Source organism: Gastrolobium bilobum, unplaced genomic scaffold, assembly GCF_033153095.1.
Source record: "Gastrolobium bilobum isolate Gb01-03AN ecotype WA unplaced genomic scaffold, APGP_CSIRO_Gbil_v1 utg3603, whole genome shotgun sequence".
Taxonomy (NCBI): domain Eukaryota; kingdom Viridiplantae; phylum Streptophyta; class Magnoliopsida; order Fabales; family Fabaceae; genus Gastrolobium; species Gastrolobium bilobum.
In genome coordinates this window covers 159,666-187,501 of record NW_026898167.1, presented here as the reverse complement: position 1 = coordinate 187,501, position 27,836 = coordinate 159,666, and the positions used below count along the sequence as shown (strand labels likewise).

The 27,836-nt window shown below is 35.7% G+C and overlaps 2 protein-coding genes across 4 annotated transcripts in view; one reads left to right on the top strand and one right to left on the bottom strand.

Annotated features, from left to right (window-relative positions):
- Positions 1-1,858: 1,858 nt before the first annotated feature.
- On the top strand, positions 1,859-27,830 carry LOC133313461 (MADS-box transcription factor ANR1-like). The gene is made up of 4 exons (XM_061514834.1): positions 1,859-2,040; positions 11,513-11,591; positions 17,588-17,649; positions 27,643-27,830. The coding sequence occupies exons 1-4, from the start codon at positions 1,859-1,861 to the stop codon at positions 27,779-27,781; spliced, it is 462 nt and encodes a 153-aa protein (XP_061370818.1). The 3' UTR covers positions 27,782-27,830.
- The window catches only part of LOC133313462 (uncharacterized), a 34,464-nt gene continuing 19,832 nt past the window's right edge, over positions 13,205-27,836 (bottom strand). For 2 of the 3 annotated variants that reach the window (XM_061514835.1, XM_061514836.1), the window contains exon 3: positions 13,205-13,622. In XM_061514835.1, the coding sequence (XP_061370819.1) occupies positions 13,306-13,622 (317 nt within the window). In that variant the 3' untranslated portion in view covers positions 13,205-13,305. Of the gene's footprint in view, positions 13,623-27,483 lie in introns of those variants that run through there. The other variant, XR_009751816.1, reaches the window with a different exon arrangement.

Sequence of the window (27,836 nt, the reverse complement as noted above, 5' to 3'; positions counted from 1 at the left end):
CACGTGGTCAAGTGATTATATTGATTTACTCAAGAGGGGTTAGAAAAGTTTGAATGATTTTTTTCCACAAGTGTTTAAATGATCATCTAGTATAAAATATTTTCGCAAATTTTGTGGGCAAAATACAAGGTGAAGAATAGGGCCTGTAAGAAAGTTTGTGTGTTTTACTAGGGCTAGCTAGTGGTGTGGGTGTGTGTAACAGAGTGTGTGTTTGTATTCGATTCCTGTAACTTTCAAAAAAAAAAAAAAAGTTTGTGTGTTTTTTTTTGGGTTTTTCATCATTTTGCCCTTCATTAATCAATTAATAACAATTTTGTCCCTTATTCAAAACTATCTACTGATCTGAAAAAAGTTTGTGTGTTTATCTCGGGGTCAAGCTATTAAATTTTTTCACAAATAAAAGTCATTCCTATATATAGGTTAAGAGAATACATGAGGATAAATACCTTACAACGTGAAATTATGAAATATCTTCCTGAAAATATATAGGAATGACTTTTATTTGTGAAAAAATTTAATAGCTTGACTTCGAGATAATTGAGTCAGGTGGTGTGAGCCCAATATTAGAACAACAATGATGTGTGTAAGAAATAATATTTTAAAGTTAACCTTTTCGTTTCCTAAACTCTTCTTTGATTATCTCAATTATATAAATGGAAATATAACACTCTTTTTAAAAAAGAGAGAGAGATATATAACACTCTTTAATTCAAATTATATTATAATGCTATAATTATATCGATGAAAGATCTAGGTAATTAAAGTTTTGGTAGCCAATATTAATGTTTAGTTTTGAATCTAAGGAAAACTTTTAAATATTATACCATGTAATCAGAATTACAATCTCACTCACGCATATAGTGATTACACCACCTATAAAGACAAGACAACCCTCAACTAGCTTGGTTCTACAATACTCACTAAATAAAGTTAATGATTTCCATTTTGGAAAAGCAGACGAAATTAAAAAAACGACGTTTATGGATGCTTCCCCATTTTTCTCCTGGGTTTCCAATTCTTTAATGTTTATTAATTTCGCCTAACCTTAACATCTTGTTACTTGCAACGGATATAATTGTCAATAATGGAAACCAACCAGAGTGAAGAGCCATCCATTATAATGCTTTTCCCCAAACCTAAAAGCAGGAAAAGTAAGCGCCCTCGGTTTTGGAATGCCTACGTGGCAATTCCTCATACGTCACAGAAATTCATTTTTATTCGCCACTTACAAGGCCCCCACGATTCCTGGACTCACATACACTCCTAGGATACACATTTAACCACTCACACACTAATCACCTTCTCCGTACTCGCTCTATGTGTCCGACACGTGTCCCTTGCAATCTTTCTCTGCCAGCTTATGCGGTTTAGCACCCTCGAAGATTTTCTCACTCTAACATAACGAGCGAGTACACTTACTTTTATGTACTCGAGCGGGAAAAAACCATACATCTCAAAACCACTAACCTTAGAAAACCGCTTTTCGATCTTTGCCAAATTGCCATAATAAAACCACTTCCAGCTTTCCCTATAAAGCATAAAATTGCATCACAAAATTGTCTTTCCTTTTTCATCTTTCCCCTTCTTCCTTCTCCTCACTAGTCATACTCCTATAATTTTCAAGTAAGTTACTTTCATTGCTCTTTAACTGCACTATTAATTATCGGGATATTTTTTTTATTTTTTTTATTCATAACTTTTTCCCCGTTTATTCATTAATCTTTTTCAACCGATTTCTTCACTATTAGTATTAATCAATAACTCTAGTTTTGCACAATTAATCTTATAGTAGAGTTTGGTGACTGATCTACCAGGTCAAAGGGGTGAAGGAACCCTAATATATCTTGACCAAAGATCGATGGGGAGAGGAAAGATTGCAATTCGAAGGATCGACAATTCCACTAGCCGGCAAGTAACATTTTCAAAGAGAAGAAATGGATTGCTGAAGAAAGCTAGAGAATTATCCATTCTCTGTGATGCAGAAGTTGGATTGATTGTGTTCTCCAGCACTAGCAAGCTTTATGACTATGCAAGCACTAGGTATGATCATTTTATTATAAATCTCTCTCTCTCTCTCTCTCTATATATTTTTTCTTTTTAATTTATAAACTGAATGTTTGAAATCCTAAATTTTGTGTGCAAAATTATTGTACCACTTTTTTCTCTTTTGCTGGGGAGATATGATCTATTCTTGGGGATGGAGTTGGTAACTGGGGAAGTGAATAATTAAATATACATAGATGATAGATAAACGTTGATCGTGTTTCTCATATACTTTGTGGTGGGTGTCATATGTGTTGTACGAAACATTTTATATATATCTCCACTTACATTTAGGTATATCGGTGACTTTATTTTCTTTTACGTTTGCCTATAATAACTTGCTGCCTAAATATTCCTTGATATTGCTTAGGTTAATTTATATATATAGTAAGAAAAAAGGCATGCATGAGCTTATGCATGGTGTTAATCTTCATGATTATATTCCTGATCTGCACCTTTTTATTTCTTAAGGAAAGAAATCTAGAAACCAGCAGAATAACTTCGTTCTAAAATGAGAATGATCTGCTCTTTTTCTTCCTCGATCCTTATTATATATGCTTCTCCTTTTTGTTCCTAGCTTGACTCCCTTTATAAGTTTTTCCTTCAAAAGTACCATGCAGTACAGTATTCATAATAAAGTAATGAGAAGAACACAAACGTAAGCTTCTTCTTTAACTCTAGTAATCTTAGAAGTCATCTACGTTTTGAATATAGGTCTATTAGTATTAGGTAGGTATATTAATTAAACTGGTAAAACCTCATTTATGATGAATATATTATAGATTAAGGCATCTACCTTTTCTTTTATATATTCTTGAAGCAGTAGTTAATTTTATTATGAAATATACCTATAAAATGCTCCCGTGAAATAATTTTTAATGTAAAAGACTGCAAGATATATATGTTGTTCTGGATAAGTGAGCTGCATTATATATATAATTGCAATCCACGCGCATGCATGCGAGGCATTGTTCCACATGCAATGTACAAAAGCTACAAATTATACACACACAACAAAAGAAGGGAGGTAACATGGGAGTTAGAATATCATAAAGTTGTAGCAATGAATGAGTAGTTCATTGCCCCACCTTTTGAGCACCTACTTCTAATTAACTTTTCTCAATTCAAACCATCGCTATGGGTAGATACGATTTTATACGATAGAGGATCTTACTCTATCCGTGCAGTTAAAATTGTCAAAGAATGCAAAATAAACACTTGTAATGGATTCATTACTCTACTATAGGGTCGAAATCAAATGAGGGATACCATTTGTTAATATAGAAAACCACACAAATTAGGACAGTATATGAAACAATTTCATCATAATTTAATAATTACCCTTCACCAATCTTGTAAATCCAATTCAATCTTAAAGCCATAACTTTGACTAGAACTGCTAAATTGTCAGTTACATGCCTACCTGTATTTTAGCCCAAGAAGTTTCCTATGATGATATGATCTATGCTCCTTTTCCGACTTACTATTGCTCAAATTTGAACCCCTAATTATTGCTAGTTTTTCAGTCATAACTTACTATGCTCGTTTCGACCCAGAACTTCCTAACCAATATCCCTAGATCTCTATAATACCCTTAAAATATCATATCTCTTCTTGTTGGGAGGATGATATTTGAGAAACCGAAAAATTAGAAAGATTTGGAAGAAGAGAACTCTTTATTTCTACTCAACTCTTATTCTTTTGGCTTGATACAAAATGATGGAGAACATACATATTTATACTAGTGGCACCTCTTTAACTAATGATTAGGATTGTGCCAACACAATTTCATCTAAGGGCTACAAATCATTCACTAGAACTCTCCACAATCTCCTAGCCTAGAAATTGAGCGAAGTTTGTGTGCTCCCGGAGCAAAAATAATTTGGTGGGACTAAAGTGAGAGAAAGAGAGAAAAGATTGAGGAGAGAGAAGAGAGAAGAAAGAAAAAAAAAAGTTGATTCAGGTGTCAATTTTTTAGTTGAAGGATCATGGTGGTCCGGACCATATTAAAAAAATTCCCTAGAAATTAATGATGGTGATTTTTAGGTACAACGATTCTCTAGATATTTTCATTGAGTAATCTAGAGTTGATTACTCTAGAATTCGGCTAAGCATCAATTGGATATTTCTAGATATTGGGTCATTTAACAACTAAACTCAATGGATCAAGTTTATTATTCAACACTTACAAAATTGCAAATTTTGTACAAATAAAGTCAGAAACTCTTTCCACCTATATACAAGGAAACTTTTAAGAAAAGTTTCAAATCATCCTCCCAAACTCTTGTTAACATGACCATGTCATAGATAAATCAACATTGATGATTTTGTCACTCCCTATCTAAATATTGAGTTTGTCACTCTCTGTCACCTCTAATAACTATTGATTTGCCTATAATAATTCGGATCCTTTTACATGACATGGTGTCGTGAGGAATGTTTCTCTCTAACGGCTTATGCACCATAATCGCAAATGCTTATTTGTAGGTGAGACTCATTTGTAAGTTCTGCATCACAAGGAAGGTGGTACTTAAGTCAATCAAATGCCTAACAGACCTTTCCTTAGGGAAGTCCTCAAACAATTCAAACTGTCATTGATATTATTCTCATTATCTTCATCTTCTCATTAATTTGCGCACTCCAAATCACATTAATTTCAATGCGGTAAAACACTCCTCCCTACTTAAAACACCAACCAAAAAACAACATTAACAAGTACCTCAATAATTGTTGATGTGGTGCCCTCAGATGAAATGGCATTGATCGATGATGTCGCTCCTTTATTGCTGGCGTCCTCCTCCTTGCAATGAGCCAATTATAGCTCTCTTCCTTCAACCAAATTCTTAAACAGAATACGTTGCCTGATCTTCCATCATTAATATTAATGAATCTGATCTCCACATCAAGGGAAGTGCTCGACACAATGGATCCTAAAACCATCAACTCTAATAGCAATTGTTAAGCTTCACCCAACTATTAATGGGTCCTCGCTCTAAAGGGGTCGACTACACGTAGAAAATGATATACTACAAGATTTAAATAAGACAATAGACAACTAAGTTTAATGTGGTTCAGCCCCTCTAGGTTCCACGAGGTGAAAGAGAAGAAATTCAATACCAAAACAAGAATTTCACTTCCTCAAGTTTTCTCTCCGTTATTCAACATATAATTAAATTTATATGTTTATATTTATATATATTTTTATATATCTATATATATCCGGGTCAACTGGTCCGACCAATGATCCAGTATCCCGATCGGGTCGATGTCCGGGTCAGGTTTAATAACACTATATTAAAATAGTGGTCGTCAAGACAATAGTTACTAGTTAATAATAGAATATATGAAAATATCTTGTAATATTTTGATTGTATCATAAAATAGTTTGGAGTATATTATGTGATTTTTTTGCAATAATTTTTTATTTTTTATATTTTATAATTTAATTTAATTCTTATTTGACTAGATTTAAAATTTAATATTGTATAAATAGATATTAATGCTTTGTAACTTTTATCATACCATAATTCATTAAATTAATATCAAAATCATATTATTCAGTTTTTATTCTCCCTTTTCTTTCTTCGTTACTTAATTCTTTATAATTTCAATATACTATCAGAGAGGTATCATTCTTTGTTACTAATTTGATTCCAAGTTTCTTAAAATTCGGAACTCTACTTTATTTCTATGATTATTTTCTTTCCTTCAAAATCAAAGGACCTGTTTGATTTCTGTTTTTAAAACAGTTTTTTAAATTTTAGAAGAAGAAAAAATTATTTGAAAATATATGGTTGTTTTGCAAGAGAATTTTTAAAACAATAATTGTTTTTTAGTTTTTAAAACTAAAAAAAGGAGAACAAGTTTGAGATGTTCTCAAAAATTATTTATTGGTTTATTTTTTTTGTGATAGCAATTTTATTATTACGAGAATTCATTAATGACATTTTTCGTAATTAAATCCAATTTTTTAATTTTAAATTATTTTACTGTGACAATTTTGTAATTATAAAAGTTTATTAATGACATTCTTGTAAACAAATACAACTTCTCTATAACTTTAAATCCAACATATTCTCTACATCATTTTTCAAAATTTATATTCAAAATAGTGTTCAAAAACAAAATCATATTCAAACACCCTATAGAGCTTGTTTGATTGTGCTGGTTTTTGTGTGGTTAAAACTGTTTTGTAAAATAGCTATGAAAATATTTGTTTTCTATTTATTATTTTTATTTTGAAAGTTAAAAACAAAAACAAAAAATAAAAATAACCCTATATATACATGTTTTCTAAATTTGATTATAAAAACAAAACAAAAAACTGTTACAGTTTTAATTTTTTTTACAAAACAAACCCTATCAAACAGATTTTTTTGTTTTATTCTAAAAATCAAAAACTGTTTTGGAAAACTAATTTCAAACAAGCAATAGTCTTTCTTAATGTGTTTTTAGCTTTGCACCGCCTCTATGGGCCAGTTTGGATGAACTTATAAAAAATAACTTTTTACGTCTTATTTATTTTAGAAGTATTTTTTATAAAATCAAAATCTATTTAGATTTTTTTTAAAAGTATTTGATTTTTGAAAAAAAAACCTTTGGACTTTTGACTTTTTTTTTTTTTTTAGAAATTAAAATTTTTAACCTCTAAATAAAGTAGTTTTTTGAATTTTTTTTGTTAGTTATGTTTTTCTTTTTAAAGCAGACGTCCAAACGGACTTTGTAATAGAAATATATTTTTAAAAAAAAATAATAATTTTTGGCTATAAAAAAATACTCATCCAAATGGCCTCCTCTATGTTATGATTTCTCACCACCGCATTGTTAGCAGTGTTTTTGTACGAGGTGATCTTTGCTGAGAGTTTTCTTTTGCGATGGCTGAGGAAGTGTGGGTGGATATCTAATAATACCATGTTTGATACAAATTTGAAAAAAATTAATCCAATAAAATAAGTTGCCTCGAATTTGTCATTTGTGTGCATTTTGTGATGAAAATTATTGTTTCAAAATACCATTTCCAACGTGGTATTTTGGGATTACCGATTCAAAAATTATAAGAATTATTTTGTAATTTCAACCCATTTTCACGTTAATATTTTACCTTCAACTAAACATAGACTCTGAAAATTTAACCCAATTTTTTTGGTAATATTTCGACTTACCAAACAACTTTTTTTTAATTTTCCTACCAAACTCATTTTTTCACCATATTCTTAATAATTGTATTTCACTTGCTAAAAAAGTTTTTCATCTACAAAAGCACGGCTGTGACTTTTTCCTCTACACTCTTATCCTTTACAAAATCCTTATATCCGTTCAGTCTATTGCCAATTCATCTTTACGGTAGCCTCCTCTCTGTTGTCCTGCGTTATCTAACCATTTTTTGACCAATGATCACACCATCATACTCTCCTCTGGGATCAGTCCATTCTTGGTGGTTTCCGGACGAAAACAACCTCATATATCACTATCCGATGGCTTTTTCAGCGACTTCTTTCTTACCACTATATTATACAATGATGAACTGGTTGTGATTCATACCAATCTCCCATATCTCACTGAGAAATCATACCAATGATGAATTCTACATGTTTGTGATGCACACCAACCTAAGTTCAATTTCAAAAAGACTCTCCTTCCTTGGTCATGCATATTTTCAACTATCTCTTCATACTTTTGATCATTCCAACCATCTTGCCAAGTTGACTTTTCATCAATGCTTATCTCCCTGGCGTCTTCAGCGTCAGTAAGTTATCTTTCTATCCATATTTTGTGGAGGCCTAGATTATATTGCTTGATTAGTTTTCACTTTTAAATTATTCATTTGTAACAAGTTTAAAACTTAATAAACTTTAACTTGAAGGAGATTGTTAGAATATATGAAAAATATCTCATAATATCTTGATGGTATCTTAAAATATATATTTTTTGGATTACTTAAAATAGTTTAGAATATATTACATGATGTCTTAGAAATAATTTCCTTATTTTCTTATATTTCATTAATAAATTCAAAAAGTTCCCTTCTTCCTTTTCTACTTAAATTTATATAATTTCAAAGGTTAATGTATCTTCTTTGTTACATATTAATGGCCTAACACTTGTTTTTTTTTCTTGATAGGAGTTTGAATGTAAAATAATAATGTATATACCCCATCTATGACTGGAGTTTCTACAATCAAGTGTATGTCTTAGAAAGAATATTTTTTCCCAATAATATATTTTTATTTCAATAAAAGCTGTTTTTGATTTAAGAACCGGATGTTTGGTGATGCTTAATTATTATTTTTCAATAATAGCTTTTTGGTGATAAAAAATATTTGGACTATATCATCACATTTTTTAGTGCAAGTGAGGGAAGCTGATTATAATTACAGAATTTAGTTTGAAAAGCTATTATTATTTTTTTGCAGTTTGCTTACAATTATATATTATGATTGTTTTGCAGTGGTTAGTATTTTTTTAAATTAAATTCACCCTAAAACATCAAATACTATATAATCTAAACAAATCATTTCATGCGCATTTTAGCAATTAGGAGTATAGAAGCGAAATTTTTATATAGTTGAAATAAAATATATTATCTTCGTTAACCTAACCATTTTTGTGTAATGAAGGTAAACATTCTACGCAAATGACTCTCCTAGCTAACTTTTGATTGGTATTGTTAATGGAGTCGGCATATGAGATGGATCCAATTGGTATGCATATAGGATGAATTTTCTGTTGGAAACTCATTTAAACGTCGAATTAAACGAATCTATCTGTTCAAGTTTTGAGGCAATATATATTATTGCTAGCTAGTCCACTCAGCCCAAATTTTATTTTTGGATTTTAATTTTGATGATGGTTCTCACTATGCATTTTATGATGTTATTTTATCTAGACACATGTATAAACTACTATATCAGGGAGTTTTTATGAGTTTTACCCTTTTATCCGTTTCTATCATTTATCTATTATTTTTTTGAAAATAAACAGGCTTACTAGCTTGCTTGTTCAAGCCTTGGTAACAGCCTGCCACAACCTTCAACTAAGACATATAGTACTTAGGGGTAGGATTCATTTACGAACTTTTTATACAAATTACACTAAGTATGATCGGTCATATACTCTTGATTGAAGTATGACCGGTCATATTTAGTGTAGTTTATAAGAGTTTGTAAACATAAAATTTGTAAATATAACTTTCTCAAATACTCACCAAAGGAAAGTTCCTTGGGGCATGAATCAACCTAAGCCTTAAAAACAAAGTGCTTCAATTCTTAGTACTTTTAATGTGCTACCCTGATGAGACTTTGTATACCCACGACTCGAACTCGAGACCATTAATTAAGCTGGAACAAACTCTTACCAAATGATCCACATGATTGATGATTGATGATTGTCATGTTCATTTCTAACCAACCCACTTATTGACCACGCCGAGTTGCTTAACAATTCTTGCTATCAGTTGAAATAAATACAAAATAACTTTAAATTCAGTACTCTCATCTCCTTAAAATGACAAGTCTGGCCAAACAGTATATTAGAGAAACTCTTAAAAAATTAGTAACTTCATTTTTTTAATGAAGAAAAATCATGTAAAGAGTTTCTCATGAGAAGTTGCTGGGAAAAGCTTCTAGCTTGTGGCTTTTTTTTTTTTTTTCTTTCATACCTCTCTTCTTGCAACACCCTGCACAGCTTTGTATTGAGGAACATCTTCCCAATTGCCTTTGACCTCCTGCTCGAACTCCACTATTGCAAATTGTTAGCCTTCTTGTTTGGCTCTCCCCAACCAAAGCAGACCTTGTCTCAGCTTGTAATTCAAGTTTGACGGCGTCGTTTCTGCCTTGTCATTGTTGTTTCAGAATCAATATTTGTCTTCCTTTGCTCAATCGGCTTGGCTTGGTTGCCAGACCAACTTTCTCCTCCGCCGCCCATGATTATTTGAGCAATGTTTCCCATTTCGACCATAATTCATTATTGCAAAGAAAACAAAGTCCTATAACGAGTGTTTTATCTTATATCAAAGATTGAGCTGACAAAGAACTAAATTGATGAAGCCAAACAAGCTCTTTAGTGTGTGCGCGCGCAAACAAGAACTAGGAAGTTTATTTTGGCAACCAAAACTTTACATGGTGAGGAATTCTTTCATTTACCAAGAAGGCAAAGAAAATAAGGAAGTAGTGTATTGAGTCATGAGGTTTGCTCTTAGCTGATTTTATTCCATTATGTTGACTTTTTTGGGCTTTAATATTTACATCAAGTTATGAAATATGTGGCTATTTTCACCTGTTGAAAGGTTGAGCAAGTTAATATCACAGCTATTTTTTTTTATTAAAAATTAAAGAGAGTCATTTACTGCATTTTGAAGGTTTAATGGGTGCTTTATGGGGCTGGTCTCTATTTATTTGTATAATTTCTTTCAAATGTCCGATTCGTGCCATGAATGTTGAGAGACTGTTGACCGTAGACCGGTGTTTGGTAGAGGAAAAAAAAATTACTCGGGAATTGTGATTCTCAAAAATTTGGTACGAAAATGAGTTTTCCGGGAATATGTCCAAAAAGTTGTTTGATAAGCCAAAATATTCCCAGGAATGTTGGGTTAATTTTCATAATACTATATTTGATTGATAGTAAAATATTGCTTGGAATATGTGATGATTTTACAAAATTAAACCTCCCAATTATCAAACTCACCATCCCCGGGAATGAAACTCATTGGGTTTGATTTCGGTCATTGATATTTGATTCTCTCTTTTTCTTCTTTGCCCTATTTCTCTCTCTCTCTCTCTCTCTCTCTCTATCATATGCATATTGTATAGCAATGTATTCAGGGTCAAGTAAGATTCAATGTTTTCGAATCAATGATGAGTTAATTCGATGAAAGTTCTGACCGTTTGATTATTGTTTTTGGTGATCAAGTTGATCTCTTAAACTTCATAGACTGGTCTAGGGTTGAATCTGCAAGCTTCAAACTGAGCGAAAGGAGAAGAGTATTTTTGTCCCAAAAATTTTGATGTATTTTTCCACAGGGTGAGATTTCAAGAATACCACACCCATTTGGTGGTATTTTGAAATGGGAATCTTCTTCATAATTTCAAATCTCAGGAATTTGATTTTCTTGAGAAAATCTTCAAAATCCCTCTTCCAAACATGGAAAAATAGCATTCTCAATCTCATTTTTTTAGGAATTCAAAATAAATCCACCTACCAAACACGCCTATAGGATTATCGACCCCTCATTGGATAGTTTTCCTCATATCCAGTGCCACTTTGAGCCCGTGATTGCAATGTTTACCAATAGATAGTCAAAAAAAATTTCATCCATTCTAGAATTTTTTAAAATTTCAAACTAAGGTTTAAAATTCTAAATTAATACCACGCTTCTTACATCATATTAAATTAGTTAATGCAGTAAAACGTTTTGTGCTCGTCCAAAGTTGCAAAAATACTAACTTATATCGACTTCCTACATTTATGGCAGTATGAAATCTGTTATTGAGCGCTATAACAAGCTAAAGGAGGAACAACATCAGCAAATGAATCCAGCTTCAGAAGTTAAGGTAACTGTTCATATATATATATACCATCCATCCAGTTAGCTTAAAGCTTTTGTGCATTAATTTACTACACATTCATTATTCCAGTAGTTCGCACATAGAAACTAGTTCAATTTCTTTGGAAGGATACCTAAACTACACCATCTTGCATTTAGTAACTAAGTGCCTATTTCGAAGGTCTTTTTTTTTAACTTCTTTTCTTCTTGTAAGTAAAAACTAGGCTAAATAAATTTTTACAAAAGCGCTTATAAATTTTCTTTTATAATTAAGAAAAAAAACCAGAAGAAAGTCAAATATTCCTACAAAGAGCTTTTTTTAAATTGTATCAGATTTTTTTAAAATATATACTTTTTTTGAAATAAATAACTTTTAAACTAAAAAATTTATATAATCATCAAAGGACTTATAACTTCATTTTTAAAACTTTTTTTTTAACTTAACTTAAAAGTTTCATTAATGTGCTCTAAAATTGGTAGCCAAACCGTAAATGTTTAATAGGGAAAACTACAAATCTCCCAGTCCACTACCCATACATGATCCGATGATGTCAGCAGTACTCATGACTACATCCAAAACTGTTTTTTTACCCCCGATTACAGATGCAAATACATGTATGTATAACTCAAATGCTGAGTGATAATTGTTGCCTGCTTTATGAGACTTTCATTCCATATTTTACAGTTTACACATGCTTGATATTCTCTTATTCCAATATATATATATATATATATATATATATATATATATATATAGAGAGAGAGAGAGAGAGAGAGAGAGTTGAGGAGCTATAATGTGCAAGAGAAATTGTGCTAGACATGCTCGTAAGACACAACTACCGCTAGAAATTAATAGTCTAATTCATTAGCTTCACTGACCAGTCAAAATAATTAAAACTTGTTGCTGTCTTCGTATGACATTCTCTGACACAGTTAATTACTTTTATAAAGTAGAAAAAAAAATCCTTCTGTTAATATGGTAATAATTGATATCTAGACTTACCAGAATTTTGTGTGTATAGAAAATAGGAGGCCTCAATCAAATTCTCAAAAAAAAAAAAAAATGAATAAAGCTAAAAACCCTAGCTCGGTGCCCTCAACAGTATTTACTCATGAAGTCTTCTGTAGTATGCCTACGAAACCGAAACCTTCTTTGGAGACATGTTGACAAAATTTAATAGATTGGAATCAGCATAATCGTGCATTGGTGTAGTGTATTTGCAAACAGAAAGACCTGGCCTTCCTATCCAACGTTTACTCATAGAATGGTTAATAACACCATTCTGCAGGACGTATACGATTGGCAAGAAATACCAACTCAAACTCACCAGTTCGTGTAGGTTCTTAAGTGATTACTATAGAAAATCACATACTTTCTCAATAAAGCTCACAGGCTCTATCAATTATTACATCAGTCATGTAGTCAAAAACTAGGTCTAAGAATCCACATAACAAATCAGATATTGGAACAAGAATCTCTTTTGTAAATGAGCTCCATAATTTATCTCGTAAAAAATAAATCCATACCTATGCAACTGTATGGTTCACTTGGGCTTCGCAGTATCCCTTAAAAGCATGCCATAAATTGCATTTATTTATTTTTATTTTGTTTTTGGTAACAAGAAGGGGAAAAGCCCCAGAGACAGAAAACTAAAACGAAAAACAGGAAACAAAACTACAAACAGAGCAAAACGCAGAAGCAAAGACTAAAACTTAGCCTCCTAGTGATAGCCAGCCTCATCTCCAGGGTCCAGAATATCAGCAGCTAAGAGGTTGATAAGATCACTGTGGGGAGATGAGATTGAGATAAGACCATGTGGATCATCCATAGCCTTTTTCGCAATCCAGTCCGCACATAAATTGCACTTTCTCTGGATCCGATTTAACTGAATAGTCCAATCCTTTTGAAGAAAAACTCGAATCTTAGCTACCATAGGTAGCTTTCGAGTGTCATTACCATCACACGTAAGTAAGCTTAAAGCTTGTGAAGAGTCCGATTCCAAAGCAATTTGCTTCCATCCATGATTCCAGGCAAAGGCTAGACCATGATACACAGCCCACAGTTCCACGTGTAATGGAGAGCAGGAACCAATGAAAGCGGAGAAACCACCAATCCAGCAAGCCATAAATTGCATTTATACCAAAATAGAATCAGAAAATGACCTAAATGCCGTGTTACCCTTAGCTACAAACTAACCTCTAAACCTTGAAAGACTAACCATATAACTGTATTTGTAGGCAACAAACTCTGTAAATTCACTAGGAAGTAATGTCTACTGTCCTTGTAATCACCCATTGTGTTATTTCATCAAGAAGAATATAGTGTGACAAAAGACAATCTATAGTGGACATGCCAATAAGTTAGATGCCATTGTGGAAAAACCAAAAAAATTAAAATTGGAATGAAAGAATGGTCACGTCTTAATCTAGCAATGGGGGAAAAAAAATATAATAGAACAAAAAAATTCAGAATATATTTATTAATGTCCCAGAGAGAAACATGCTCATGAGAAGCCCATATTAACTTACCAAAGAAGGATCAAGGAAAGAGATGGCAGCCAAGATTCCAATTAAAGCAGCTCTATTTTCCCCACTACATTTAGCTTATATAACCAACACAGACTTTGGGGGAGACAGAACCTGGAGAAAGATGAAAGACACTGATACAAACCTTGGGAGTGCCTCACCTCGAAAGCTAGTTTATAAGGTAGGAGAGCCCAAAGTCCATATAAACCCCACACCAAAGCCTTATGTTTCCGATGTGAGATTCTAAGTCTCATACCTTGCAACTAGATCTTAACATCCCACCATTCGTCGCAGCCTCATTGCCCATGTGGGCTAGCTTAGCGCTAATATTTTACTAGCCCTGAGCGAACACTGCAATACCAGCGTTATCAGTCGCACCGCTCGATTATAATTGGGAGACAGTGTGGAAAAATGTGTATGTATTTGGATCAAAAGAGTAGTCCTTGGGTTCCAACCATAGAGCTGGAAGTGCCGCTATGTAAAGTGCCATACAAGGGTACCTATCTTCCAATATTGGGGCGAAGCTTCCAACCCAAATTTCCTACTAGAATGCCTTGGCTATGTCTATAACCATATGGCTTTTGCCCTGGAGGACGTAATCATGCTTCTTGCATATGTGGATTCCTAAATTTCAAGCAATGGGATCTTGGAGGAGGGTTTTCACAAGCTGAACTGCACCTTGAGGACAAGGTGTTTAAAAGGGGGAGTATTGATACAATACCACCCTAAGAGCAATTTAGGGAAGAAACTATACTGAGTCAGCAATATAACTGATTGGGCTGGAATTTTCTAGACTAGACTCAGCAGAATTCAGTCGGAGGGAAATTGGATTTGGGAAGAGAGAAATGAAGGGAATGTACAGAAGCTTAACAACCTGATGGCTGATATAAATAGAAGTGGCAGCAACAGAAATATTATCTTGGCAATTTGGGACTAGAAACTTGGGAGAGATTTCAGAGCCTCTCGAATTGCTCCGAGTCTGTTAATTTTTCTACATTTTTCTTTGCTTTCTTTATACATTTTGTAAGCTTCGATAGCTGATTTCGTTTTGGATTAGCTTTCATCAACACAACCTTCCATATCCGACTTCTGTTTTCTTTTATCAATTGTTGGATCCTAACAGACATTAATAAGAATATCTGTAGTTTTTCTTATTTAAGGGAAAAGGAAAAAAAAAAAATCAAAGACCCCCTCCATTGGTTAAAACCATTCCACCATCAAATCAGAGGGAGGTTGAGAAAATTGAAAAGCATAATATTATTGTAGTTGCCCTAATTATTTTACCTTCTATAAAAATAAGAGCAAGTAGATTCCCACATTACTTCTTGCTAGACATGCTGGTTTCCCCATTAAGGTTTGGGTTTCGTGCAGTCCAATCAACCCCCGGCCACTGCTGGAACCACCGGACTCAGAGTCACCCTTAAAAGTGGATGGGTCATCAACTATGAGTGAGCTCTAGATCATGCCTGCCAATCTTCCCCAGCTAGACTCAAGTCTTTGTAAAGCAGCTGATGGGGGGATTGCATATGAGGTGATGGTTCCTGCAAACGGACGCAGTGTGAATGAGAAGGAAAGCGGGACAAAATTGGACTTACACCAATGACCTCATTTTTTGATCTAATGGGCCAGGTCCAAACCATTAGAGAACCAATTTGTTACGAACAAGGAAGCACGGACACTAGTAAAAACAGGGAGAGTCGTGTCCGACACGGTGTCGGACACGCAGTCAACTTTTTTCGACACGTTGACCATTCCGACACGCGAATTTGACCGTGTCCGACACGATCAAATGGCATTTTCGTAATTTTTTTTTAAAAAATTTATATTTTTTAAAATTAATATATATTAATAAAGCTTCCACCTGATCATATCAATTTTATTTTTTTGTCTTTTTTCTCTTTAAGTAGATAAGAGATCATCTCAGCATCATTGTTGTCAATTCCTATCACGCTCTTGTTGTATCTCCTTTTCTCTGATCTCTCTCTAATATGATTTGATCTCTCTATCTGCTATTATATCTCTTTCTCATCCCAGTTCTTATTTTTTTTATTAAAGCTTCCATCTTTATAATGTGTTGATGGGTATTATTAATTTAGTTTCACTTTTTTGTTAAATTATTAAATATTAAATGAAATATACACTATGTAAATTAAAAAAATTATTTAATATTAAAACGTGTCCCAACGTGTCGAAATTCATAATTTTTTAGGATTGACGTGTCGGAGTGTCGTGTCGTGTCACGTGTCGCGTATCGTATCGGTGCTACATAGGTTACGAACCTACAAACATGAACAGGGAAATTAGATAAAAGATAGGGGAAAAAATAGAATGAACCTTTTTTTATGTTTGAATATAAATCAGAAAATGAGAAAAATCTTCTTAAGGGTTTCTCCTTACAATTAAGAGGAAGATTATATTTACAAACTAAATAATTTACAAACTCTTATAACCAAATCTTAATTGTTGGTTTCCGTCAATCTAACGGTTATAACTTATTGGGAATTAATATTTAATTAATAAATATGACTAAATAAATTATAACTGTTAGATTGACAGAAACCAACAGTTAAGATTTAGTTATAAGAATTTGTAAACTATTTAGTTTGTAAATTAACCGTCCTCTACAATTAAATCACTAATTTGTTTTCTCAATGCTAATCACTCTCTATTTACTCCCTCATACCCCTTTCCATATTTAAGCTAAACACCTGTCCTTCCAACCTCTCTAACTCACTATTGATACTCTATTGTAACTAACTTGTGTCTACTTGTTGATATTTGGGAAACTCATAAAATTGGGCATGTACATTGGCAACACTTCAAGCTAAAAGAGCTCTAACGTGAGAAGGCATGTTAGATATATAAATCAATGAGCTACATTTGTCAATTTAAGCTTTTGGGACAGTTGGTTCTTAATAAGTACAGCAATTGAAAGATTCAAAATACATATGATACTTAGTATATATACTATACTCCCATTATGCCGGGATCTTAAAATATAGACCTTCAGTATCATGCATGCCGGTGTAAAAAAGAGTACAAAAAAAAAAAAAAAAAAAAGATTAGCAACCATCCTCTTGTGTCTATTTACCCAGATCTCTGTTACCCTCTTTGGTCCCATTGATGGAAAGGAGAAATTTGGGCATCAACTATTTAAGAGGAGCAAACCTTGTCTACCTTGAAACCATGACAATGCCGCTTCTTATTATCCTAATTGAACTCAATCATTAGAGGGATAATCTATTTAGGGAGACCATTAAAAACAATATTAGGACACAAAAATGAAACTACATGTAGCAAAATAATCAGGCAAATCAACATAATGCCAATAATTCTGGTCTCAAAACCATCCTCATGTTTTTTCTTACCCCTAATGTTAGTCTTAGAATTTTATACATTACAATTCTTGCATTTAAAATAATATCATTACATAATAACAACGTTAATATATTTGATATTTGTATTTCTACTTGTTAGTTTTGGCAGACAGAAGCAGCAAGCTTGAGACAACAACTCCAGTACTTACAAGAATGCCACAGGTAAAAAATAATAAATGAACACCCAGAAGTTGCATATTGTACTAGAAGCAAGTCAGAAATATGGAATCTATCAGGTTATATTATCACCTTTTGGTAAGAAAAGAAGTTATTAGAAGGATATAAAATAGGTGTTAAATATCAGGACCCGAGAGGTTGTGAGTAATCCGTGTGTCTTGACTACACAGCGGAGAGTCTATTATATAACTGAAAAGAAAGGAAGTACAAAGAGATATACATGATGTGGGACTAGTAAACTACTATTCTAAACTAATATTCACAACACTCCCCCTCAAGCTGGAGCATATAGATCATATGCACCAAGCTTGTTACATAAGTGATCTATCCTAGGCCCCCTCAAAGATTTTGTGAATACATCAGCTAATTGATCAGTTGAGTTAACAAAACTAGTGACTATTTCTCCTGAGAGGACTTTTTCTCTGACAAAATGACAGTCTACTTCAATGTGCTTGGTCCTTTCATGAAACACTGGATTGGAAGCAATATGTAAAGCAGCTTGATTATCGCAAATGAGAGATGCTGAGTCAATGTCTCCAAACTTGAGTTCCTTTAGTAGTCGATTTAACCAGATGAGTTCACATGTGGCTGTGGCCATGGAGGGATATTCTGCTTCAGCACTTGATCTGGCAACTACACTTTGTTTCTTGCTTTTCCATGAAACCAAGTTACCTCCAACGAATACACAATACCCAGATGTGGATCTTCTATCACTGGGGGAACCTGCCCAATCAACATTTGAGTATCCCTCAACTCTGGTATGACCTTTGTTTATATAGAGGAGACATTTACCTGGAGCATTCTTGATGTACTTGAGAATACGGATCACTGCATTCCAGTGATCTTCACAAGGAGAATTCAAGAACTGACTTACTACACTGACTGCAAACGAGATGTCTGGTCGAGTAACTGTGAGATAGTTCAGCTTCCCAACCAATCTTCTATACCTTTCTGGATCTGAAAATAGTTCCCCCTGATTTGGCACAAGCTTGACATTTGGATCCATAGGAGTATCGACGGGCTTAGCATTCGACAGAGTTGTCTCCTCAAGAATATCCATAATATATTTCCTTTGGGATATCACAATACCATCCTTGGATTGAGCCACTTCAATTCTCAAGAAATATCGTAATCTTCCGAGATCCTTTGTTTGAAAATGACAATTGAGGTGTTGTTTTAACTGAGTAATGCCTTGATGGTCGTCTCCTGTAATGACAATGCCATCAACATATACCACCAAATAAATGGATCCGGAGTCTGAGTGGCGATAAAATACCGAGTGATCAGCCTCACTTCGAGTCATACCAAACTGCTGGACAATGGTGCTAAACCTCTCAAACCAAGCTCGTGGAGATTGTTTGAGACCATACAATGATTTCGGGAGTCGACAAACTAAACCAGACTCCCCCTGAGCAACAAACCCAGGAGGTTGCTCCATGTAAACTTCTTCTGCAAGATCACCATTGAAGAAAGCATTTTTGACATCTAATTGATAGAGGGGCCAGTGACGGATGGCAGCCATAGTAATAAAGAGGCGAACAAATGCCATCTGCATCCAACAACAGATTTTCCAGAGGGAAGAGGAACTAGATCCCAAGTACCACTGCCATGAAGTGCACACATCTTAGGAACAGACACAGAAGACAAAGAAGAGAGGCAAGCAAAATGTGATGGAGAAAGATGATGATAACTCATATTTATTGAATACCTGAGTGGAGGACGAGTATCACGAGAAACTTTCCGGAGAGCAATGGGTAGGTCAATGTCTGAGGGCGGGACCGAAGCCGTAGGAGTGGAGGACGAGTATCACGAGTACCTTTCCGGAGAGCAATGGGAAGGTCAATGTCTGAGGGCGGGACCGAAGCCGTAGGAGTGGATGACGACGGAACTGAGTCCACAGGAACCTCATTAACAACAGAGTCAGTGTCTTGGGACATAAGTGGACGTGGCCGACGGTGATAAACCTGAAGAGGGGGATCTTGTGCCGGGACATCTGAAGATGTGAAAGAAGGCAATGGTGGTAGAGGATCTGGTGCCGGGACATATTGAACTGGAACAGAGGGAAAAGGAAACAGACTATCAACAGAATCACTAGGAACAGAGGCGGAGCTAAAAAATGGCACAGACTCAAAGAAGGTAACGTCCGCCGAGACAAAAGAGCAACGGAGACTGGGAGAGTAACATCGATAACCTTTTTGTGTTCGAGGGTAACCGAGAAACACACATTTGTGGGACTTAGCAGACAATTTGTCACGATTGGGGCCGAGTTCATGGACAAAACAAGTAGATCCAAAAATACGAAGGGGTAAGGAATATAAAGGCCGATGGGGAAACAAGATAGAGTACGGTACCTGGTTATCAAGGACGGAGGAGGGCATGCGATTAAAAAGATAACATGCAGTGAGGACAGCATCACCCCAATAAATGGTAGGAACATTGTTGTAAATAATATTGATTTAGTTATTATTTAGTTTTTATTTAGTCATTTATTGTTGTATTGGGCCAAGCCCTTTGTTGTATTGGGCCAAGCCCATTAGGTTAAAAGTAGGTCAAATATTCTCTATAAATAGAGAACCCTTTGTACAGATTATTTACAATTCTATAATATATTAGAATACCCTTTTTCAAGTTGGTATCAGAGCTCTCGATCTGAGGGCTTTGCTTCCGCACATATTATCTTCTTTTTTAACAAAACCCTAATTTCTTTGCCTCTTGCCGCCATTAGCCGCCACCGGAAAATTTTTCCGGGGACCTTTTGGACCAAGGGGACCATTGTTGACCTTATTTTTCCTCCGATCTATCATTCTACGCAGTGTTCCTCCGCCACAAACGACCGAAACACCTCCGATCGCCTCCAATCAGATCTGTCTTCACCGTTTGGACCACTTTCCGGCGACTTTTCAACCGCAACCACCCACAGACAGGTGTGCGCTCACCGGACGACCACACCAGAAAAATCTCAGCCGGCGAAGCCCATCCACGCGCTCTCACGCGCCGCCCCTTTCCCGGCGAGTGAATCCCACGCGCAGCTCCTTTCTCCGGCGCGTGGAGGCGCGTGCGGCCGTGTTTTTGGACCGGACCACCACCATTCTTCTCGTCTTCTTGTCTTCTGTCTGGATCTGTAATTATTTTTCTGATCAGAGGTCATTTGATATTCTGTTTGGTTGATTTTATCGCTGGTTGTTAACTTTTTTTGTTAAAGAATGGCTGAGCATGATAGTTCTTCGATCTTATCTGGTAAGAGCACACGTTCTATATCTCTTCTTGCTTCTTGCACTGATTTTAAAACCTCATGGATTTTGGATTCTGGTGCAACTGATCATATGGCTTGTCGTACTGAGTTATTTTGTTCTTATCATCCTACTGTTGGTAGTCATACTATATCCGTAGCTGATGGATCCCATAAATCAGTTATTGGTTCTGGTAACATTCAAATTCAACCTTCCTTGTTTCTTAAAAATGTTCTTTATGTTCCTCAGCTTTCTACTAATCTTATCTCCACTCAAAAACTTACAACTGATTTGAATTGTTCTATCACATTTTTTCCTTCTCATTGTCTTATTCAGGATCTTACCACGAAGAAGACAATTGGAGTTGCTAATGAACAGGATGGGTTGTATCATCTCCTTCCAGACCATGCTAGCAAAAATCAGTTATTAATGACACGTCATCCTTCTACTGCAGAGTCTATGATTTGGCTCCATCACAAGCGTCTCGGGCATCCACCATTTAGTCTTTTGAAGTCTATGTTCCCCTCTCTGTTTCTCAATAAGTCGGTTGAGACCTTTCATTGTGATGTTTGTGAATTTGCAAAACACCATCGAGTGTCATTTCCTTCTAGCACTATTAAAAGCAGAGAACCTTTTTCTCTTATCCATTCTGATGTTTGGGGCCCTTCTAAAGTACACAGTGTTTCAGGTGCTAGGTGGTTTGTTTCTTTTATTGACGATTGTACTCGGATAACATGGATATACTTGATGAAAGACAAGTCTGAAGTACCAGAGATATTTATTCGGTTTCATCACATGGTTGAGACTCAGTTTGGTAAGGGTATTAAAAGACTCAGATCTGATAATGGTACTGAGTACGTCAATCAACGCCTGTCACAATTCATTTCAGACAGAGGTATGATTCATGAGCTCACATGTGTTGATACCCCTCAACAAAACGGGGTTGCTGAAAGGAAAAATCGTCACCTTCTTGAAGTTGCTAGAGCACTACTTTTTCAGACATCTGTTCCTAGTTCTTATTGGGGAGAAGCAGTATTAGCTGCAACTTTTTTGATCAACCGTTTACCTTCACGGGTCCTTAACAATATCAGTCCTATTCATTCCATGACTTCCTTCTTTCCTTCTGTTCCCATATTGCAGAGCCTTCCACCAAGAGTGTTTGGATGTGTTGCCTTTGTCCATGTTCATAAACAACATCGGAGTAAGTTGGATCCTAGGGCTCTTAAGTGTGTCTTCCTTGGTTATAACCCTTATAAAAAAGGGTACAAGTGTTATCATCCACCAAGTCGGAAATTTTTTGTTTCTATGGATGTCACCTTTCAAGAATCTGAATCTTATTTCCTGGGTCCTCATCGTCAGGGGGAGAATAGTTCTTCAGAAGACTCGTCCCCTTCCTTCTTTGAGTTTGGATCAATCTTCTCTCTTCCTAGTGTGTCTGCTCCTGGTGTGTCAGAACCTTCAAATACACCTGAGATACAACCCATACTGTCTCACCAGCAACCTCAATCGTCTGAACCACTGGTAAGTCCTGAATCTCCTATTTCTTCTGAATCTCCTGTTTCTGATTCTAATATTATTTCCTCTCATGATTTGTCTATTTCTTCTGATATCTCTAATGACTTACCCATTGCTTCTACTTCTGATGACTTACCTATTGCTCTTAGAAAAGGAAAAAGATCTTGTCACAAGAAAACTTGTTCCTCCTGTCCCTCTTGTACTCAATACCCTATCTCCCACTTTGTTTCCTCTGCTAATCTTTCTGTGCAGCACAAAAGCTTTGTTTCAGCACTAGATTCTATTGCAATCCCAAAATCAGTACATGAAGCCTTGAAAGATAGGAATTGGGCTCAAGCCATGCAAGAGGAGATGAATGCTTTGGAGAAAAATAAAACATGGGAGGTTATTGATAGACCCAACGGAAAGAAAGCAGTAGGGTGCAGATGGGTTTATACCCTGAAATATAATTCTGATGGCACTCTTGAGAGATATAAGGCTCGATTAGTGGCCAAAGGTTACACTCAAACCTATGGCATTGATTATGAAGAAACCTTTGCTCCAGTTGCAAAGATGAATACAGTGAGAATCTTGTTATCCCTTGCTGCCCATTACAATTGGGATATAAATCAATTTGATGTGAAAAATGCTTTCCTCAATGGTGAGTTAGAAGAAGAAGTCTACATGGAAATCCCGCCTGGTTTTGATTCTGTGAAGGGGGAAAATAAAGTTTGTAGATTAAAAAAGGCCTTGTATGGATTGAAGCAGTCACCTCGTGCTTGGTTTGGAAGATTTACTAAGGTTATGATGACCTTAGGATACAGACAGAGCCAAGGAGATCACACTCTTTTCTTCAAGCACTCCCAAAATGGGAAGCTTACTGTGCTCCTTGTATATGTTGATGATATTATTATCACAGGTGATGATTTTGTGGAGAGACAGATTCTGCAAACACGGCTTGCCTCTGAGTTTGAAATCAAAGACCTTGGGAAACTGAGATATTTCCTAGGGAAAGAAGTAGCTCATTCAAGCAAAGGAATTTTTATCAGCCAGAGGAAATATGTTCTTGATCTTCTCAAAGAAGCAGGAAAGCTCGGGTGTAAACCCTCTAATACTTCTATTGAGCAGAATCACAAGATGGGCTATGAAGAAGAGAGTCCTCCAGTTGATAAAGGACAATATCAACGGCTAGTTGGGAAATTGATATATCTGGCCCATACTAGACCAGACCTAGCTTATGCTGTTAGTGTTGTCAGTCAGTTTATGCACGATCCAAAAGAAAAACACATGCAGGCAGTAGAGAGAATTCTTCAGTATCTTAAAGGTACTCCTGGTAAAGGATTGTTATTCCGACGTGATGGCAATCTATCTTTAGAAGTCTATACAGATGCTGATTATGCTGGATCCGTGACTGACCGTCGCTCTACCACTGGTTATTGCATGTTTCTTTGCGGTAACTAGGTGACATGGAGAAGTAAGAAACAAGATGTGGTTGCCAGATCAAGTGCAGAAGCTGAATTTCGAGCTATGGCTCAAGGCATTTGTGAGTTACTGTGGCTGAAAATTGTTCTTGATGATCTCAAAATAAAATGTGAGGGACCTATGAAGCTGCTATGTGATAATAAGTCCGCTATTTGTATAGCTCATAATCCAGTTCAACATGATCGGACTAAACATATTGAGGTTGACCGCCATTTCATCAAAGAGAAACTTGATAGCGGGTTGATTACCACTCCATACATTCCCACTGGGCGTCAATTGGCTGATCTATTAACAAAGGGGCTTCCTTCAGACAGATTTCAAGAACTTACTAGCAAGCTGGGAATGATAAATATTTATTCCTCAGCTTGAGGGGGAGTGTTGTAAATAATATTGATTTAGTTATTATTTAGTTTTTATTTAGTCATTTATTGTTGTATTGGGCCAAGCCCTTTGTTGTATTGGGCCAAGCCCATTAGGTTAAAAGTAGGTCAAATATTCTCTATAAATAGAGAACCCTTTGTACAGATTATTTACAATTCTATAATATATTAGAATACCCTTTTTCAAGTAACATTCCCATGAATTAAGAGTGTCCGAGCTGTTTCAATGAGATGACGGTTTTTCCTTTCAGCAACCCCATTTTGTTGAGGGGTGTAGGCACACGACGTGCGGTGAAGAATGCCATGAGAGGCCATGAATGATTGAAATGGTTGAGACAGATACTCACGAGCATTATCACTACGAAAAGTGCGGATAGGAATACCAAATTGAGTAAGAATTTCTTGATAGAACTTCTGAAATACTGAGAATAGCTCAGAGCGATTTTTCAGTAAAAATAACCAGGTGTTCCGAGAATAATCATCAATAAATGTGACAAAATATCTATAGCCCCGAGTTGACTCAGTACGACTAGGTCCCCAAACATCAGAGTGAACCAAACTAAAAGGAGATGAGGCATGACGAATGGCTTTATCAGGAAAAGAACTACGAGTATGTTTCCCGAATTGACATGATTCAGATTGCAAAGTGGTCAGTTTGGATAGGCGCGGCACCATCTTTTGGAGCTTTGTAAGACTAGGATGACCCAACTGAGCGTGAACAATGAGTGGAGAATCTAATACCAAATGAGCATGAGAAGAGCTGGAGAGCATGTAAAGGCCATTGGACTCAAATCCACCGCTAATTGTCCTCCCCGAACTCCGGTCCTGTAAAACAACAGAATTTTTGGTAAAACAGATGAGACAATCAAGAGAATGTATTAAACGGCTAATGGAAAGGAGATTAAAGGGTGAACCGGGGACATAAAGCACGTTATCAATAGTATGAGAAGGAAAGAGATGTATTGTTCCAATTCCACTAGACTGAATTTATGAACCATTAGCAAACAACAGGCAAATAACCAGAGGTAGAAAGAGAAGAGAACAAAGACTTATTATCAGAAATATGATCAGAGGCACCGGAATCAAGAACCCAATGACCAAAGGATGAATTTTGAGTGAAACTAGTAAAGGTATTACCTATATGTGCAACAGTAGCCGTGGAACCAGGGAAAGTGGACCGAGAAACGTATTGAGGAAATGAGCTAGAATCATCCATGGTCCAAGAATAGAATACAGTACCAGTAAAATAAAGAACCAAAGTCACAAGGAACCTCAATGTTACGCAGTAGCAAGATCGAACACTGGGATCAAAAGCACACAGGTATGGAAAAAGTGACTGTATCTAATGTTGTGAGTGTGGTGAATGATCAAATCTGAAATAGTAGCAGCAAAACCAATGTGGAGCGGTTGATCTACACTGCAAGCAAGCTCCTGGATATAGCAGCAAATGCGAACCGCTTCGCCCGAGAACAGGAACGAACGATTGTTGCTGGCTTCAAACAGCAGCACACGAACAAAGGCAACATGATCAAGGGACACGAACTATGAACTGGATCCAAATGAAGTCGGTTGAACGAGGGCTGCGCGACCAAGTCTGTCCTTGATCGACGGCGAACGGCCGCCGGAAAACACCGCACGCGCCGGAGGAAGGTGGCGCGTGTTGGCCACGCGCAGAGAAGAAACTGGTGCGTCAGAGAGCGTAGGGCCACCTATGACGGTGGGTGCTTCGGCTTTGCGTAGATCAGCTCCTTCTGAGTCGGTTGACGTATGCTTTGACAAAAACAGTCGCCGGAGAAATTTTCCGATGACAGAGGACGGTGGCTGACGGTGGCCGGAATACTGTCGGTGTGACAGCTTCTGAAAAGAAAAATTTTACTCGATGAACAGTAAGTCCACCGGACAGACGTAGATTAAAATTCCTCTCGTTAGGCTCTGATACCATGTTAAATATCAGGACCCGAGAGGTTGTGAGTAATCCGTGTGTCTTGACTACACAGCGGAGAGTCTATTATATAACTGAAAATAAAGGAAGTACAAAGAGATATACATGATGTGGGACTAGTAAACTACTATTGTAAACTAATATTCACATATCCCAAGGTTCTTTACATGGTATTAGAGCCTCGCCTCACCCCACTTTCTCTTGCGGCATTTCTTTGCACAGGTAGGCTGGGCCTGTTGCATTGTCCACTCTTCAAGCCCAATGGGCTCTTGTGTGAGGAGGCGTGTTGAGATATATAGTCTCACATTGGTTGTATGTGCAACTAATGTGGAGTTTATAAGGCCTTGGGCACTCCCACCCTTTGAGCTAGCTTTTGGGATGGTGTATCCCAAGGTTCTTTACAATAGGAAAAAGAAAAGGAGAATTTTATTATACACTTTCCCAACAAACTCTACCAAAACATACAAAAAAACACATAGTTGGTATGATTTATCTTAGGACTGCTTCTGTCATTGCTTCATTTTCCCTCCCACGCATTTTCTAGGCATGAAATTAAAATATATTAACAAGTAGCTCATGAGTTTGTTTCCCTTTACTAAATCAAACAAACATGTTAGGCACACCACAATTGCAAGATAAGGGGAAGGAGATGCCACTAGACCCAAAACACAAGACATGAGAAGAAAAATTTGACAGAATATTTCATAAATAACTAGTTAAGTATATTCTCCAAGTGTTAATTGGCTATAATACAAAAAAACTGAATAGTTCCTTTTTTAAAACCTAAGCTTGAGCAAAAAGTCAATTCAATAGCTCCTCCATCACTGCAGAGAAGACCTCTGGTAAATGACACAACCTTGATCCACTGACAATCTTTCCGTTTTTATTTGGGATACAATCATATCCCCTGATTTATAGCCTAATAATTAGAGATTTATTTTTCTGTTAATAGGATTTTAATTTGTTTTCGTTTTTTTTTTCTCTTGTATAAATATTCCCTATTAGCATAAATCAAGATGTATCAATACAGAAAACCCTGCTTTTCATTTTACAATTAAGCTTTTAGATTGACTTGATTCTGTGTATGGTATTCGAGCCTCGCTGTCACGGTTTCGATCCTTACACCTCCCATTTAATAATAAATAATTAATTATTATGGAATTTGTTAGCACAGGTAGATAGACCTATGCATTGACCACCCTTCAAACCCAGTGAGCTCTAGCTTAAGCTTTTAGGTTAAATTGGTTCTTTACAGAACCATGTGGTGCTGCCTGAAAACATTTAATGATAGTGCAAAAAAAATTGGAAATAGTACAACTTTAGCTTCTCAAACACACAACTAACATACCCAAAAAAAAATTAAGCTCAGAAACTTTGGATATTTTTCTGTTAGAAATAAACCCATCTCAGATTAGAAAGTATTACACACTTTCTGTTCGCAAAAAAGCAGGCAATTGATGGGTGAAGAACTGTCTGGTTTGGGTATTAAAGAACTGCAAAATCTGGAAAACCAACTGGAGATGAGTTTAAAGGGCATTCGCATAAAAAAGGTATTATGGCTCAATTCAAATCAGATCTCTTCCATTTAAGGTTCCATCCTTATGAGGGTACCCTGATGACTCTTTACATTATCGTCTATTTTCC

Coding starts and splice junctions, on each gene's coding strand:
- LOC133313461 (XM_061514834.1), top strand. CDS start 1,859: ATGGGGAGAGGAAAGATTGCAATTCGAAGGATCGACAATTCCACTAGC. Junction 2,041..11,512: donor TATGACTATGCAAGCACTAG/GTATGATCATTT, acceptor CATTTATGGCAG/TATGAAATCTGTTATTGAGC. Junction 17,650..27,642: donor TACTTACAAGAATGCCACAG/GTAAAAAATAAT, acceptor GCAAAAAAGCAG/GCAATTGATGGGTGAAGAAC.